The 13,329-nt window shown below is 41.6% G+C and overlaps 1 protein-coding gene across 1 annotated transcript in view; it reads left to right on the top strand.

The window, feature by feature from the left end:
* Positions 1 to 7,135, top strand: part of ACSM2B (acyl-CoA synthetase medium chain family member 2B) — a 23,919-nt gene extending 16,784 nt beyond the window's left edge. Inside the window, exons 11-14 of the mRNA XM_008058754.1 lie at positions 1,454 to 1,581; positions 1,703 to 1,802; positions 3,205 to 3,324; positions 7,003 to 7,135. Of these exons, the coding sequence (XP_008056945.1) occupies positions 1,454 to 1,581; positions 1,703 to 1,802; positions 3,205 to 3,324; positions 7,003 to 7,107 (453 nt within the window). The 3' untranslated portion in view covers positions 7,108 to 7,135. The remainder of the gene's footprint in view (positions 1 to 1,453; positions 1,582 to 1,702; positions 1,803 to 3,204; positions 3,325 to 7,002) is intronic.
* The last annotated feature ends 6,194 nt before the right edge of the window (positions 7,136 to 13,329 follow it).

The following is a 13,329-nucleotide window of genomic DNA, read 5'->3' as shown; positions in this document are numbered from 1 at the left end:
TCTTGAATTCAAGGCCCTGCTCCACTATGTACTATGTGATCTTAGTTGGGCAAGTTACTGATCTCATGCCTCAGTTTCCTTATCTCTGAATTGTATATTATGATACCTTATAACATTATTATGGATATGTTAAGGCATTGATAGTTTTATAACACAATAGTGATATATGAGTTAAATGTGTTAAATTTGTGTATTAAATAAAATAATTGCTGTAGATTCAAATTGTCATTCCCATTATACAGAAGAGGAAATCTGAGCCTCAGAATCCGGGCACCCACACTATGCCTTCCTCCAAGCCTTTCCAGTGTGCTAGCCTATTTAACTCTCACGTGCCAGCAAGATAGCTAAGATATGGGTGTCTCTCCATTTGATAGACAAGGAAACAGATGCAGAGGAGTTGACAGATGTACTTAAAGCCAACAGAGGCTGCATGGTGACCATGAGAAAGCCCAGCTAGTGATCAAGAAATGTGGTTTCTGATGTCAGTTCTATCATCTGTGATAGTTATTGGGCCTCTGACAAGCTTCTCAATGTTTCTGGCCTTCAATATCCCTATATTTCCAATGAAGGAGCTAGGTTAAGGATTCTGGGCTGGGTGTGGTGGCTCACACCTGTAATCCCAGCACTTTGGGTGACTGAGGCAGGAGGATTGCTTGACCTCAGTTGTTGAAGACCAGCCTAGGCAACATAGAAAGGCTTAGTCTCTACAATAAAGCAAAAAATTAGCTGGGCATTGTGGCACATACCTGTACTGTAGTCCCAGCTACTTGGGAGGCTGAGGCAGAAGGATTATCTGAACTCAGAAGGTGAGCCATGATCATGCCACAGCACACCGACCTGGGCGACAGAGTGAGACCCCGCCTCAAATAATAATAAAAATTCTGTATGTCACCTTCTAACACAGTAACTGAATATCCTATCTGGAGCCCACTACCCTATACCTGAGTAAGGTATAAGGATGCACCGACAAGGGATAATCCTTAAGCTTTTTCATTACTCATAAACAAGTACCTCAGCAGAATAGAGAGGCTCAGCCATTGTAAATATATACACAGCAATCTGAGCCCTGGGAATTTCCTGGTATGTCTCCAGAACTTTCAGATATACCAAAGAAGACAAGAAAAATGCCTAATGAAACTAATACCCTTAAGTGATGTCATGGAGTGAGCAGGGAGATAGGCTGTCCAGGGAATCAGCCGAGGAAGATGCCCTAGAGCATGAATGAACAAATACATCAATATTATCCATCAGACAGACCCAGGGGAGTAACTGAGAGACTCTGGGTAGAATAACTGCAATATAGGGAGGAAATCCAGTTCAACCTGGGGTCTGGGTTTTGGTGCAGGTCCACTATTTGCAGTTGTTCAAGTTTTAAAATGCACACCTGCACAGCCATGGGGCAATGAAATTAGGCTTTGCAGGAACAATGATTCTCTCTTTTTTTGGTTACCAGGACAATCCCCAAAAGACAGCAGCCAACATTCGAGGGGAATTTTGGCTTCTGGGAGACCAGGGAATCAAGGATGAAGATGGTTATTTCCAGTTCATGGGGCGGAAAGATGATATCATTAATGCCAGTGGGTGAGCTTGGTTTCTAGTCTGGGAAGGGTAATCTTGATCTTTGTTTTGGTTCATTCTAGAGTTTGGGGATGGCCTATAGTCTGGGTGTCCATTCCTCTCTGAAGAATAGGTTCTTCTGCAGGTACCGAATTGGGCCCTCAGAGGTAGAGAATGCACTGATGGAGCACCCTGCTGTGGTCGAGACAGCTGTGATCAGCAGTCCAGACCCTGTCCGAGGAGAGGTAATGGCGAAGTTGAAGCCTGGGGGTGTACAGATATGAACTTAAGGGCAGTGTCACAGGGACTTTGGGACTGGACAGCCTGGATCCAAATCCTGTCCCAGTCACTTATTAGCTAAGTGACCTTGGGTCATCTTTTTAGCCTGCCTGTTCCTCAGTTTCCCCATCTGCAAGATGAGGATTGTTATGATAATTAAATGCACTAATATCTACATCTAAAGTGCTTGGAATAAGCCCTAACATGAATCAAGCGCCATATAAAGTCTATTATCTTGAGGTTGGAGGGATTCCATTCAGCTATTTGCTATTTAAATCAGAATTTGATTCCTGACTAGGAGAACAGAGGAGGATTTTGAACCAAGGGATAGAGCTTCTGAGCCTTGGTGTTCACAGTGAAAATATGTGGAAGAAGAAAGACCCCTAAAATGTCAGAGTTATAGGAATAGGCCCAGATGGAATCTGATGGAACTCCTTGCGCATGTAGAGAAAGGTGAAGGTGAGAGATGTGGATTAATGTTCTAGTACATTTCTGCAGTGTGCAAATCTGGCAATGAAACAATCCCACAGAAAACCATTGGAGCCACTGGACAAGTGAGGTCGAAAAGGTTTTCTCTACTGATCAAATCCCATGTGCCCAGCTCTAAGCTAAACTCTGCTCCATATGATTTCATTTTATTTCCCATAAATTAAACATGATGATTTATCTCCATTTTACAGGTGGGTAAGCTGAAGTTTGTAGAGGTTAAACAAATCATTTAGGGTTATGGCTCCCAGTCTTTATTTTCCTCTCTTCTCTTCTCCTCTCTCTGTATCTACTTTCTGCTCATTATTCTCTATTGTTCCTTGGGTGTAAGATGAGTCTGATCTCAATCTATTGTCTACCTACTCATCCAATAAAACCAGAGAGAGAAAGAGAGCTGGAGCCACAGCCATTTGTGTCCTCAGTTTCTCCCTTTCCCTTGGGCCAGATATTGCAAGGTATGATTGCGGATCATTATAATGGTGATGTCTAGCCGGGCTTGGTAGCTCAGCCTGTAATCCCAGCACTTTGGGAGGCTGAGGTGAGTGGATTGCCTGTGTCCGTGGGTTCGAGAACTGCCTGGGCAACTTTCGAGACCTCATCTCTACAATAAAAAAAAAAAATTAGCCGGGAGTGGTAGCACGTGCCTGTAGTTCCAGCTACTTGGAACACTAAGGTGGAAGAATCGCTGGAGCATAGTAGGTTGAGGTTGTAGTGGCCGGGAGTGGCCACTGCACTCCAGCCTGGGTGACGGAGTGAGACTCCAACTCAAAAAAAAAAAAGATGATGTCTGTGGTAGAAGTCTTAACACTGATTTTGTACTATCCCAGGAGATGACTACACTCTCTAATTCCTTCTCTCTTGGCCTTCATATCCTTGCTGCAGGTTGTGAAGGCGTTTGTGGTTCTGGCCCCACAGTTCCTGTCCCATGACCCGAATAAGCTCACCAAGGAGCTGCAGCAGCATGTGAAGTCAGTGACAGCTCCATACAAGTACCCAAGGAAGGTAAGGCCTCTGAGCTCCTATGTCCCTTGAATTTGGGAAAGAAGAGAAGGCACTCCTGTCATATTTCTCTTCTTCAGGATGAGGTCTAGGGTTGTAATTCTGAAATTCTTCCTATGCCCAAGAAAGCCCAAAATGACAATCCAGTGACTATCTTGATGTCTAAAAAATGATCTCCCCCTTTGATTCACTCTGAATTAAAAGTCAGTTCATCCCAAAGGAACAAATTCTAGCCAGTACCTGGCCTTTAGACGACTCTCTGCACTGGGATCTTGCTATAACATTTTCTGTGTTATGCAATTCTTAGTTGCAAGTAACAAAAAATTTAACTTGAAATGTATTGTTCATGCAACTGAAAAGACCGGATGTGTGTAAAGCTTTCATCATGGGTGATCCCAGGCATTTATATCATATGGCCAGGGGTCTCTCTTTCACCGCTTGGGTCTCCTTTCTTTATATTGGCTTTATTTCTTGAAATGGATTCTCTTTGTGGCCCCATCATTTCCAAATATGCATTCTTAGCAGCTTAGCAAACTCCAGTAAAAATAAATCAAGTTTGCCCCAAAACATAGGCAAATGTCTCCTGGTTAATTCTCAGCAGACCAACTTAGGGCATGTGCCCACTGTTAAGCCAGTCCCTGTAACCAAAAGAACAGAACACTCTGATTGACCAGTTCAGGGTCCTGTGATCATTCTTGGAGAAATACAGAAATGATGGGAGAGTGAGGGCTGCTCTGCACCATGACGTAGACTAAGTGAGGGAGGGACTCTTAATTGGAAAGATGAAAGTGCTCCTACCAGAAAAGACAAAAGGCATAGAATCCATTCTACCTGTTTTCAGCTGTTTTCACTCAGGGGTTGGGAGCTTAGGCTTGGAGGTTGACATAGCAGGAGAACCTAGCTGTTGGATTTGGATACCAGATAGGAGCTTGTCCCAGGGAAAGAAAATAATACCTGAAATCTGGGGTAGAAGGTGGGAGTAACTATGTTAAGCTTAGAACTCCTCAGATTCTTATATAACCCGAATTTCCTCTGGCTTTTCCTTAGCACAGGCTCATTGTCATAGGTGGGGTTCTTGAGAAGCAGACCCTTAATATTAGCATGCAAGAGATTTATCAGCGAGTTTTGGACTCAATGTCTGGGGAAGAAAAGGGGAAAGGGAAAGGAAAGGAAAGGAGCAGGATTAGGTAGAGGGTGAAGTTGCACTGTGATTCAGTCTCAATGGGAATCTCAGTCTGCCCATGGGGAATTCTCAAGCTAGGACAACCTTTCAGTGTTTTCCTGAAGCAGGGTAAGAAGAAGAAGGGGGTCTTTATAGCCCTGTGTAGAGCAGGCATGTATACAGGCTGCCCTGGACAAGATCGCTGCATTCTGCTGAGGCAATCCTCAGAGGGGTCTGGCAGTGGGGAGTAAGTACTACATTCCTGAAGGGGAGTCTCAGCTGTGTATCAAAGAGACCACTGCATGAACTTTCAGCCTCAAACTGACAGTGAGGCAGCATAGCACCGTCTTGGGAGTCAGGCTGTTGGTTTCAAAATTTACTTCCATCCCTTACTCAATCCCCTCTCTGTCCTCCAGTTTCTTTTTTGTAAAATGGGAATAATGGTGTTACCCCGTCACAGGTAAAGGATGAGTTCATATTTGTAAAGCATTCGACACTCAGAAGAATGACTGGCACATAATAAAGGTTTAATAAATATTTTCAAATGAGACCTGAAATCCAATCATACCAAACATGATTTTTGATTTTTTTTTTTTGAGTTGGAGTCTCACTCTGTCAACCAGACTGGAGTGCAGTGGCCGCTCCCAGCCACTGCAGCTTCAACCTGCTGGGCTCCTGCGATTCTTCCGCCTCAGCCTTCTGAGTAGCCAGAATTACAGGCATTCACTACCATGCCTGGCTGATTTTTTGATTTATTGTAGAGGGTCTCGAACCCACGGGCTCAGGCAATCCACTCATCTCAGCCTCCCAAAGGCGCGAGATTACAGGCTGAGCCACCGAGCCCGGCTGATTTTTGATTTTTAACATGATATTTCAGATGATCAAGTGGAGGGGTCCTATTGCACTGTATACAGTGTATTACTCAAATAACCTCAGTAGAGGTGTCTCTTTCCACAAGTTACTCCTCTGGAATTCCCACGAGAGCAGATTCTTTCTATCTTTTCCCTCTTTCCACCCACCACACTCAGTCTCTTCTGCTCCTTTCTGCATAACAAGCAGATTAGCATCCTTCTTAGCATTGAAACAGAACCTCCCCCCATTCCTTGACTTCCTTCTACTCTATCTAAATCTCAGAGGCAAAATTGTAAATATTTCAGGCCACGTGGTCTTTGTTGTAATTATACCACTTCACACTTTACCCTTGCATTGCTAAAGCATCCAGAAACTAATCCCAAATGAATGGTTGTGACTGTGTTTCCATAAAATTTTGCTTGTAAAAACAGGAAGTGTGTTGTATTTCACCCACAGGTTATAGTTTGCTAATCCCTGTTTCAACCCACTGGGGCTTAAACAAATGCTTTTCTCAACAAAGTTAGTCTTGCCTTTTGGAAGAATCTCACACCAGCTGCCAAGAAGATACTTTTACCTGTTACTATCCCTATTGTAATTATTTTTATTAAACCTAAGACCATCTGACTCCTAGACCAGTGCCACAGCAAGCTAAGCCATATAGCTAGAAGCCTCAATGAATGACCTTCATCATCCATATCTTAGGATTCAGGAATATTAGAGATGAAGAGTCCTTAACTTCAAATATTCCTTTTAACAATTGAGAATAATGACATTGAAGAGATTTTGTAGTTTTTCCCAGGGTACATTAATAGGACATTAGTGAGGTAAAATTCACAACTGGGTATTCTAACTCTCAGATGTCTACTCTCTCCATTTCAGATTAATAACCACAGCTAAGATTTTTGTGTGCTGACTCCATACCAAGAACTTAGCCTGCATAATCTCTTTTTGTCCCCACAACAACCCAATAAGGTTGTTATTATCTCCCAGTTTACTGAGTGGGGAAATTGAGCCTTAGCAAAGGCATAGAAGTTATCTAAAGCTAGATAACTGATAGATGAGCATGATGCTGAGACTTAGGTGTCTGACTACCAAGCTATGTTATTAATATTTTCATTATGCTGCTTTTTCTCTGTCTGAGAGTTTGTCAAAGACCAGTTGACTAGAACATTATGCTCAGTTCTAGCTACCTCTTCTGATCCTTACTCCAGAGCACTTTCTGAAGCTTCTTATTTCGTAGCAAGCATCCCTAAAGATCCTCCAGCCTCAATAACTTTTCCTCACTGGGCATGGTGGCTCAAGCCTGTAAACCCAGAACTTTGGGAGGTGGAGGCGAGAGGATTATCTGAACTCAGGAGTTCGAGACCAACCTGAGCAACACCTCATCTCTACAATAAATCAAAAAATTAGCCAGATGTGGTGGCACATGCTTGTGGTTCCAGTTACTTGAAAGGCTGAGGCAGAAGGATCCCCTAAGCCCAGTAGGTCAAGGCTGCGGTGGCCGTGAATGTGCCACTGCACTCCAGCCTGGGTGACAGAGTAAGACTCTGACTCAAAAAATAAAAAAATTAAAAAAAATTTTTCCTCAACCTATAGCAGATCCTCTGAAAAATCCAACTCCATTATGATCATGGATGACCCACCTTGGTCTGATTTTTTTCCAACAGGTGGAGTTTGTCTTGGACCTGCCCAAGACTGTCACTGGGAAAATTGAGCGGACCAAGCTTCGAGACAAGGAGTGGAAAATGTCTAGGCAAGCCCAGGCCCAATGATAGGTCCACAAGGCTCTCATTTGGACTCTTTTTAAAAATCATGTCTTTCCATTTGAGTTCTTGTCCTTCCTGTCGGGATACTAGATTCTTTCTGAAAGTGCATGCATGTGATTTTTTCTTTTCTTGGTTATTAGCCCCAGACATTGACATGTTCGATGTCAAAGGAAGAAAGAGAGGAAGGGAATGAGAGGGAAAAAGGAAGATGGTAAAAGAAAATGAGGAAATAAAAATAAGTCAGAGAAAGATTAAAACAACAAAGGGAAGCAATTAAAACAATAAAATAAGGAAGCATGGAGTGAGAAAGGGAAAGGGAAATGGAGGGAGGAAAAAAGAAAGGTTGGAATTAAAGGGATGAAAAAAGATAAGAGAAAATAACTGACTGGAGAATAAGAATACAAAAAAGAGAAGAGAAAGAAAGAAAGGGGAAAGGAAGAAGGAGAATGAAGAAGGAAGAGAAAAAAGCAATAAAATAGTGAGATAAATTGATAAAGAAAAATGATGGACAAAAGGATGGATGAAAGAGGGAAGAAAGGAGGAAAACTAATAAGTGCTCCTACAGAGACACAGATTGACAGAATGACAGGGAGTCAAGCAGAAAGTTGAAGCTTGAGAAAGAAATGAAAGGTCATGACGCCCTTTATTGTCTCTAGGATAAGACCTCCATAGAGTGAGATGTTTGTGGAGTTGGGGCATTAGTGCCATCCTCAAGTCTGTCATGACCAGGGCTGTCATGACTAGGTAGGGGAATCACCATTTATCAAGCATCTGCTATGTGCTAGGAATTGCTTTAGGTATATTATAAACAGCATCTTGTTTTTCTCTGTGTGGCATCTTCAGCTCTCACATCATAATTGTGAAAACAATGTAAGCACCTCAAAAGTTGTCATTTCCCATCGCTCGTGTTTTTGGTGTTATCTACTGTTCTTAGAATCAAGTAATAAAAACATTTTAAAATCAAGATCCTGAGAATTGTCTTTGAAGAAAACAAAAAACAGAAAGAAATAAGGTGAGTGCATGCCTCCAATAGCTTGTGGGTGTGAAAATCCATGGAGATAGATTGGACAGGTGATGCTGTTGAAGAATCAACTGGTGCCTCAGCTTCTAGGACTACTGGGACACCAGATTCATGAGTGTGGGAGAGGGAGGGAGGTGAGGACTATGAGATTTCACCTACAACACAGTGATGAAGGCTGAACTTTTCTAGCAGGTTTGAGTAAGTAATAATCTTAATCACTCATCAAGCACTTGCTAAGAATCAGGTGCCATGCCAAGCAAATCCATATATTAATCCCACTTAATATTCACCCTTTGATTCAGATGCTATCTTTCCCATTTTACAGTGAAGAAACTAAGACTTGGAAAGATTAAGTGACAGAGCCAGGCTCTAACACAGGCCTAGCTGCATACGACATCTATGAGTTTCATTTCTGTACTCCATCAACTTGCTTGCCTTTGCTTCTGACTCTTGACAAAGTCCTTCTCCTAGTCTGTACTTATCAAAAATATATATAGGTGTATGTATGTGTACACATACACATGTGCACATATATGTGTATATATATCCCTCACCTTATGATAGGGTTACATAGTGACAAACACACTGTAAGTTGAAAAATCATAAGCCAAACCATCGTAGATGTTTCTCTACTTACAATGGGGTTATGTCTGATAAAACCATCATCAAGTTAAAACGTTGCAAGTTGAGAGAACTCTTTGTATATATAGAGAAAGAGTGAGAGGGAGAGAGATACTTTAAGAAATGGCTCAAATTATTATGTAGGTTGAAGATTCCCTAGATCTACAGTAGACAAGCTGATGACCCAGCAAAGTCAATGTATAGGTCTAGTCTGAGTCTGAAGTTCTGAGAACTTGGAGAGACAATGGTATTAGTTTCAGTCCTAGGGCAGCATAAGACCCATATTGTGGTTCAAGCAATCAGGTGGGAAGAGTTCCCTCTTACTCAGCCCTTTTTGTTCTGTTCAAGTCTTCAAATCTCCAATTGATTGGATAAGGCTCACTCACATTTGGAAGGGCAATGTGCTTTCCTCAATTCAAATGTTTATTTCATTCAGAAACACAGACACACACCCAGAATAATGTTTGACCGAATGTCTTGGGCTCCTCATAGCCCAGTCAACTTGACACATAAAATTAGACAACACATAGTCATCTTATAAAATATGCCCTAGAGCTGGGCACGGTGGTTCATGCCTGCAATCTCAGCACTTCAGAAGGCGGAGGCGAGAGGATTGCCTGAGCCAAGGGGTTCAAGCCCAGCCTTCGTAACAAGCAAGGCTTCATCTCTACAATAAGTCAGAGAATTAGCTGGGCATGGTGGCTTGGGCCTGTAGTTCCAGCTACTAGGAAGGCTGAGTTGGAAGGATCGCCTGAGCCCAGCAGGTTGAGGCTGCAGTGGCTGTGAGCTTGCCACTGCACTCCAACCTTGGCAACAGAGTGAGACTCTTGACTTAAAAAAAAATCCACTAGAAAGTGAATACACTGTGACATATACTGTAATATACTCCTACTGGAGTCTGCTATATGTACCAGACATTTGTCTCCCATAGTAGAGAAATGGAATCTGCTAATTAAATAAAAAAGCATTGGCTTTCTTAATCTGAACTTATAGATGCTCTAGGGAATTTCATCTAACTGAAAGCTTCCAAGAATTTAAAATTGAGCAGATGGCTCATTCTGACATTGTGATTAATTAATTTTTAGTTTTCTCCATTCGCATTCAGCTAAATGGGCAGCAAGAAGTCTTGTCATCACTCTTCGCACTGGAGGTGTCATCTAAGGATAAGACCTCATTTTCCACCTCCATCCTTTCATTGTAGGCAGCCCATGTCTCCTAAGCCTTAAGAGATATAGAATAATTACATTTTATGGGACCTCTGTAAGGCACAAGTAAGAAGAAGGTGCATAGAAATGAGAGGTCGTGATACTGCGTTAGAAAGGCTTAATGTGGCTTCAGCAGGTAACTTCTTAGAGATGGAGTAGAAGTCCTTCTCTCTGCATCTACCCTTTGCCCATTTGTTCTCATTGGCTTAGACCTCTTGTAGTTTCCAGAATCTTGCCTAATTATATCTCAACTTCTGGAGAAAATATCTGTGTAGTTGAGACTGCCTCACGGTGGAAGGCACTGAGCGAATTTAGTAGAGTGACAGCCTGCTAATCCTGACTGTCATTTTTCTTAACCTATGACCTGCTACTTTTATTCTACAGTGAGAATGTTTTTGATCATATCTCCTTTCTCAGTACCCAATCCATGAGTTTCTTAACTTCTCCACTCTCAGGATTGATTGGTGGCGAAAACCCATAACGTTTAAAGGAAATCTATGCCCTACTCACAGTATAGAATCTGCGCCCCCCTCCCCTACTCTAGAAGACAACAGTATTGGAAAATGATGATGGATAAGCATCTGTATGCCAATGAAACAGAGGGAGAAATTTCAGAGTATGCTATAATTGAGAAACTTTGGATAGATAAAAAAATTACATTTTTACAGAAAGATTTCTAGTTAAAAACAGTGTGATATACCGGAGGAACTCAAATCATTCTACAAAAAAGATACTTGCACACATATGTTTGTTGCAGCTCTATTCACAATAGCAAAAACATGGAACCAATTAAGTTGCCCATTGAAGCTGAACTGGATAAAGAAAATCTGGTACATATACATGATTGAATTTTATGCAGCCATAAAGAAGGACAAATATATGAACTTCTCAGCAACTTGGATGGATTTGGAGTCGATCATACTCAGTGATCTATCACAGAAACAAAGTACAGAGTACCATGTGTTCTCACTCATAAGTGGGACTTAAGAAAGCGTTTGGCAGTAACGGGAAACTGTTAGGGGAGGGGGGATGAGATTGGCAGTTGAGGTAAACTGCTAGGGGAGGGAATGACATGCCTCAGCAACAAGGGTACCCGCATAATCAATGTCTGTATACCTAACCCTGAATTGTACCCCACATCTTTATAATAATAAAGAAAATAAAAAATAAAACAGTGTGAACCCTTGATCCAATATCATGTGGATTAAGTAAACTTCACTGGTTTATCCTTATTATAAAATTTTGAGAATTCAGAATACAGTTTCTATGAATGTCATATTATACAGGTACTTGATACTTAGGTTCCTGGTGTTTGAGTTACATATTTATTAGCATATCCTAGAGGGATCACAAAAATGTGTCATTAGTAAGAAAAGAATCTTTTAAGCAAGTGAGATTTGAAAGTGATTCCTGACCCTTTGTCTGCCATAAATGTTATCTTAATTAAGCCTCACTGAGTTGCAAGATGTATAACCTACTTAGAGTAACACAGAGAATTCTACCTTAAGAAACCAGGGATAACATTACAGATTGAGAAACAAGACAATCAACCAGACCTCATGAGTAAGTAACCAGCTACTGAAAAACCACCAGCAACCCAGGCACCCACTCCATCCAGCCCTATGGGAACAGATGATCTCTTGACTATCTCCCCCCCATTCATCCACATCATTTTTTCCCTGAGTATTTAGAATAATGTCATACAGTGGCCTCTCCTGCCTTCTGGCTCTACCATTTTGCAGATTCTGCGCTACCAACTAAATTCCAAAGAGAATGAATCTGATTGACCAAACTCTTGTCAGTTGTCTGCACTTGGTCTGATTATCATATACTACAAACGTAGCTACAGGGGTTCACTTTTTTTTGGACTGGGAAAAATTCTAAGACAAGAGGGGCAAATGATGGCATTAGACACCGCCAAATTAACTCTCTGTTTAAACACAAACTGGCAAGTTCTTGCAAGAATTGAGCCTATGTTCCAACATTCTTCGATGTTCCCCTTTCTTCTTCTTCCCAAAATCTTTCTTTCTGCGTTTACCCTTTGCTCATTTGTTCTCACTGAAATCTTGATTAAAGGCTTAGACCTCATGCAGTTGTTTCCAGAATCTTGCCTAATAATATCTCAGCTTCTGGAGAAAACATCTTTGTAGTTAAGGCTGCTTCACAGTGGAAAGTACTGAGTGAATTTAGTCGAGTGACAGCCTGCTAACCCTGACTGTCATTTTTCTTTACCTAAGGCCTGCTATTTTTATTCTACAGCGAGAATGTTTTTGATCATATCTCTTTACTCAGTACCCAATCCATGAGTTTCTTAACTTCTCCATTCTCAGGGATGATTGATGATGAAAACCCATAACTTTTAAAGGAAATCTATGCCCTGTCACAGTACAGAGTCTTCCTCCCTTCCCCAACTCTATCCTCTTCTATATTTAAACAAAGCAGTCCAGCGCATTTCAGAGACTGGTTTACTATGACTACAGATAAATCACCAACTCTTGCCCTTTTTTTGGCGGAGGTGAAGCTAGATTATTTCCCTCTTCCTGCTCATTTTCTGGTCTCTACTTATAATACATTTGAGTAACTATTTGAAAGCACAGAGATTCACCCACACCTAAATTCACCCACACCTAAATACACACATACGCCTATTCTGATTATATGTTGCTGTATAACAAATTACCCTGAAATGTAGCAGTTATAAACAGCCACTTTACTATGTTCACAGATACTGTGAGTCAGGAATTTGGAAGAGGGATAGGAAATGGTTTTATTCTGCTCCAATAAGTCCAGGGCCTCTGCTGGAAGTTACTTGATGGCCCCAATCAGTGCTGTGGATTGAATTGTGCCCCCTTCAATTTCCATTTATGTGTTGTAGACTTGATCTCCACCTTTATGGTATTTGAAGACAGGGCCTTTGAAAGGTAGCGTAAGATAAGGTCACGAGAGTAGCTCCCTTATGCTGGAATTGATGATTTTGTAAGAAAAGGGGGAGGAGAGGAGAGAGAGAGAAGAGGTAAATCATTCTCTCTTCACCTTGTGAGAACAATGTGAAAGCAGATCTTTGCAAGCCAGGAGGAGAGCTCTCACCTGAAACTGATTTGACTAGAACCTTGATATTGAACTTTCCAGTCTCCAAAACTGTGGGTTTAAGCTATTTCATTGTCAATGGCATTTTTTATGGCAACTTGAGCTGACAAATTCAGTCAGGAATCCTCTGGAGGCAGCTTCACTCATATGGGACTTCAGCTGGGATTGTTGGCGGGAGCACCTACAAAAGACCTCTACATGTGCCCAGGACTTCCTCACAGCATGGACCCCTCAGACCTTTTATCTAGTAGTTCAAATGTACAAATGCCTTCAATGGGAGGCATGTGAAAGAAT

The sequence above is a fragment of the Carlito syrichta genome, unplaced genomic scaffold, assembly GCF_000164805.1.
Source record: "Carlito syrichta isolate Samal-C Ts95f unplaced genomic scaffold, Tarsius_syrichta-2.0.1 Scaffold303623, whole genome shotgun sequence".
Lineage (NCBI taxonomy): Eukaryota > Metazoa > Chordata > Mammalia > Primates > Tarsiidae > Carlito > Carlito syrichta.
This window is presented reverse-complemented; position numbering and strand designations above follow the sequence as displayed.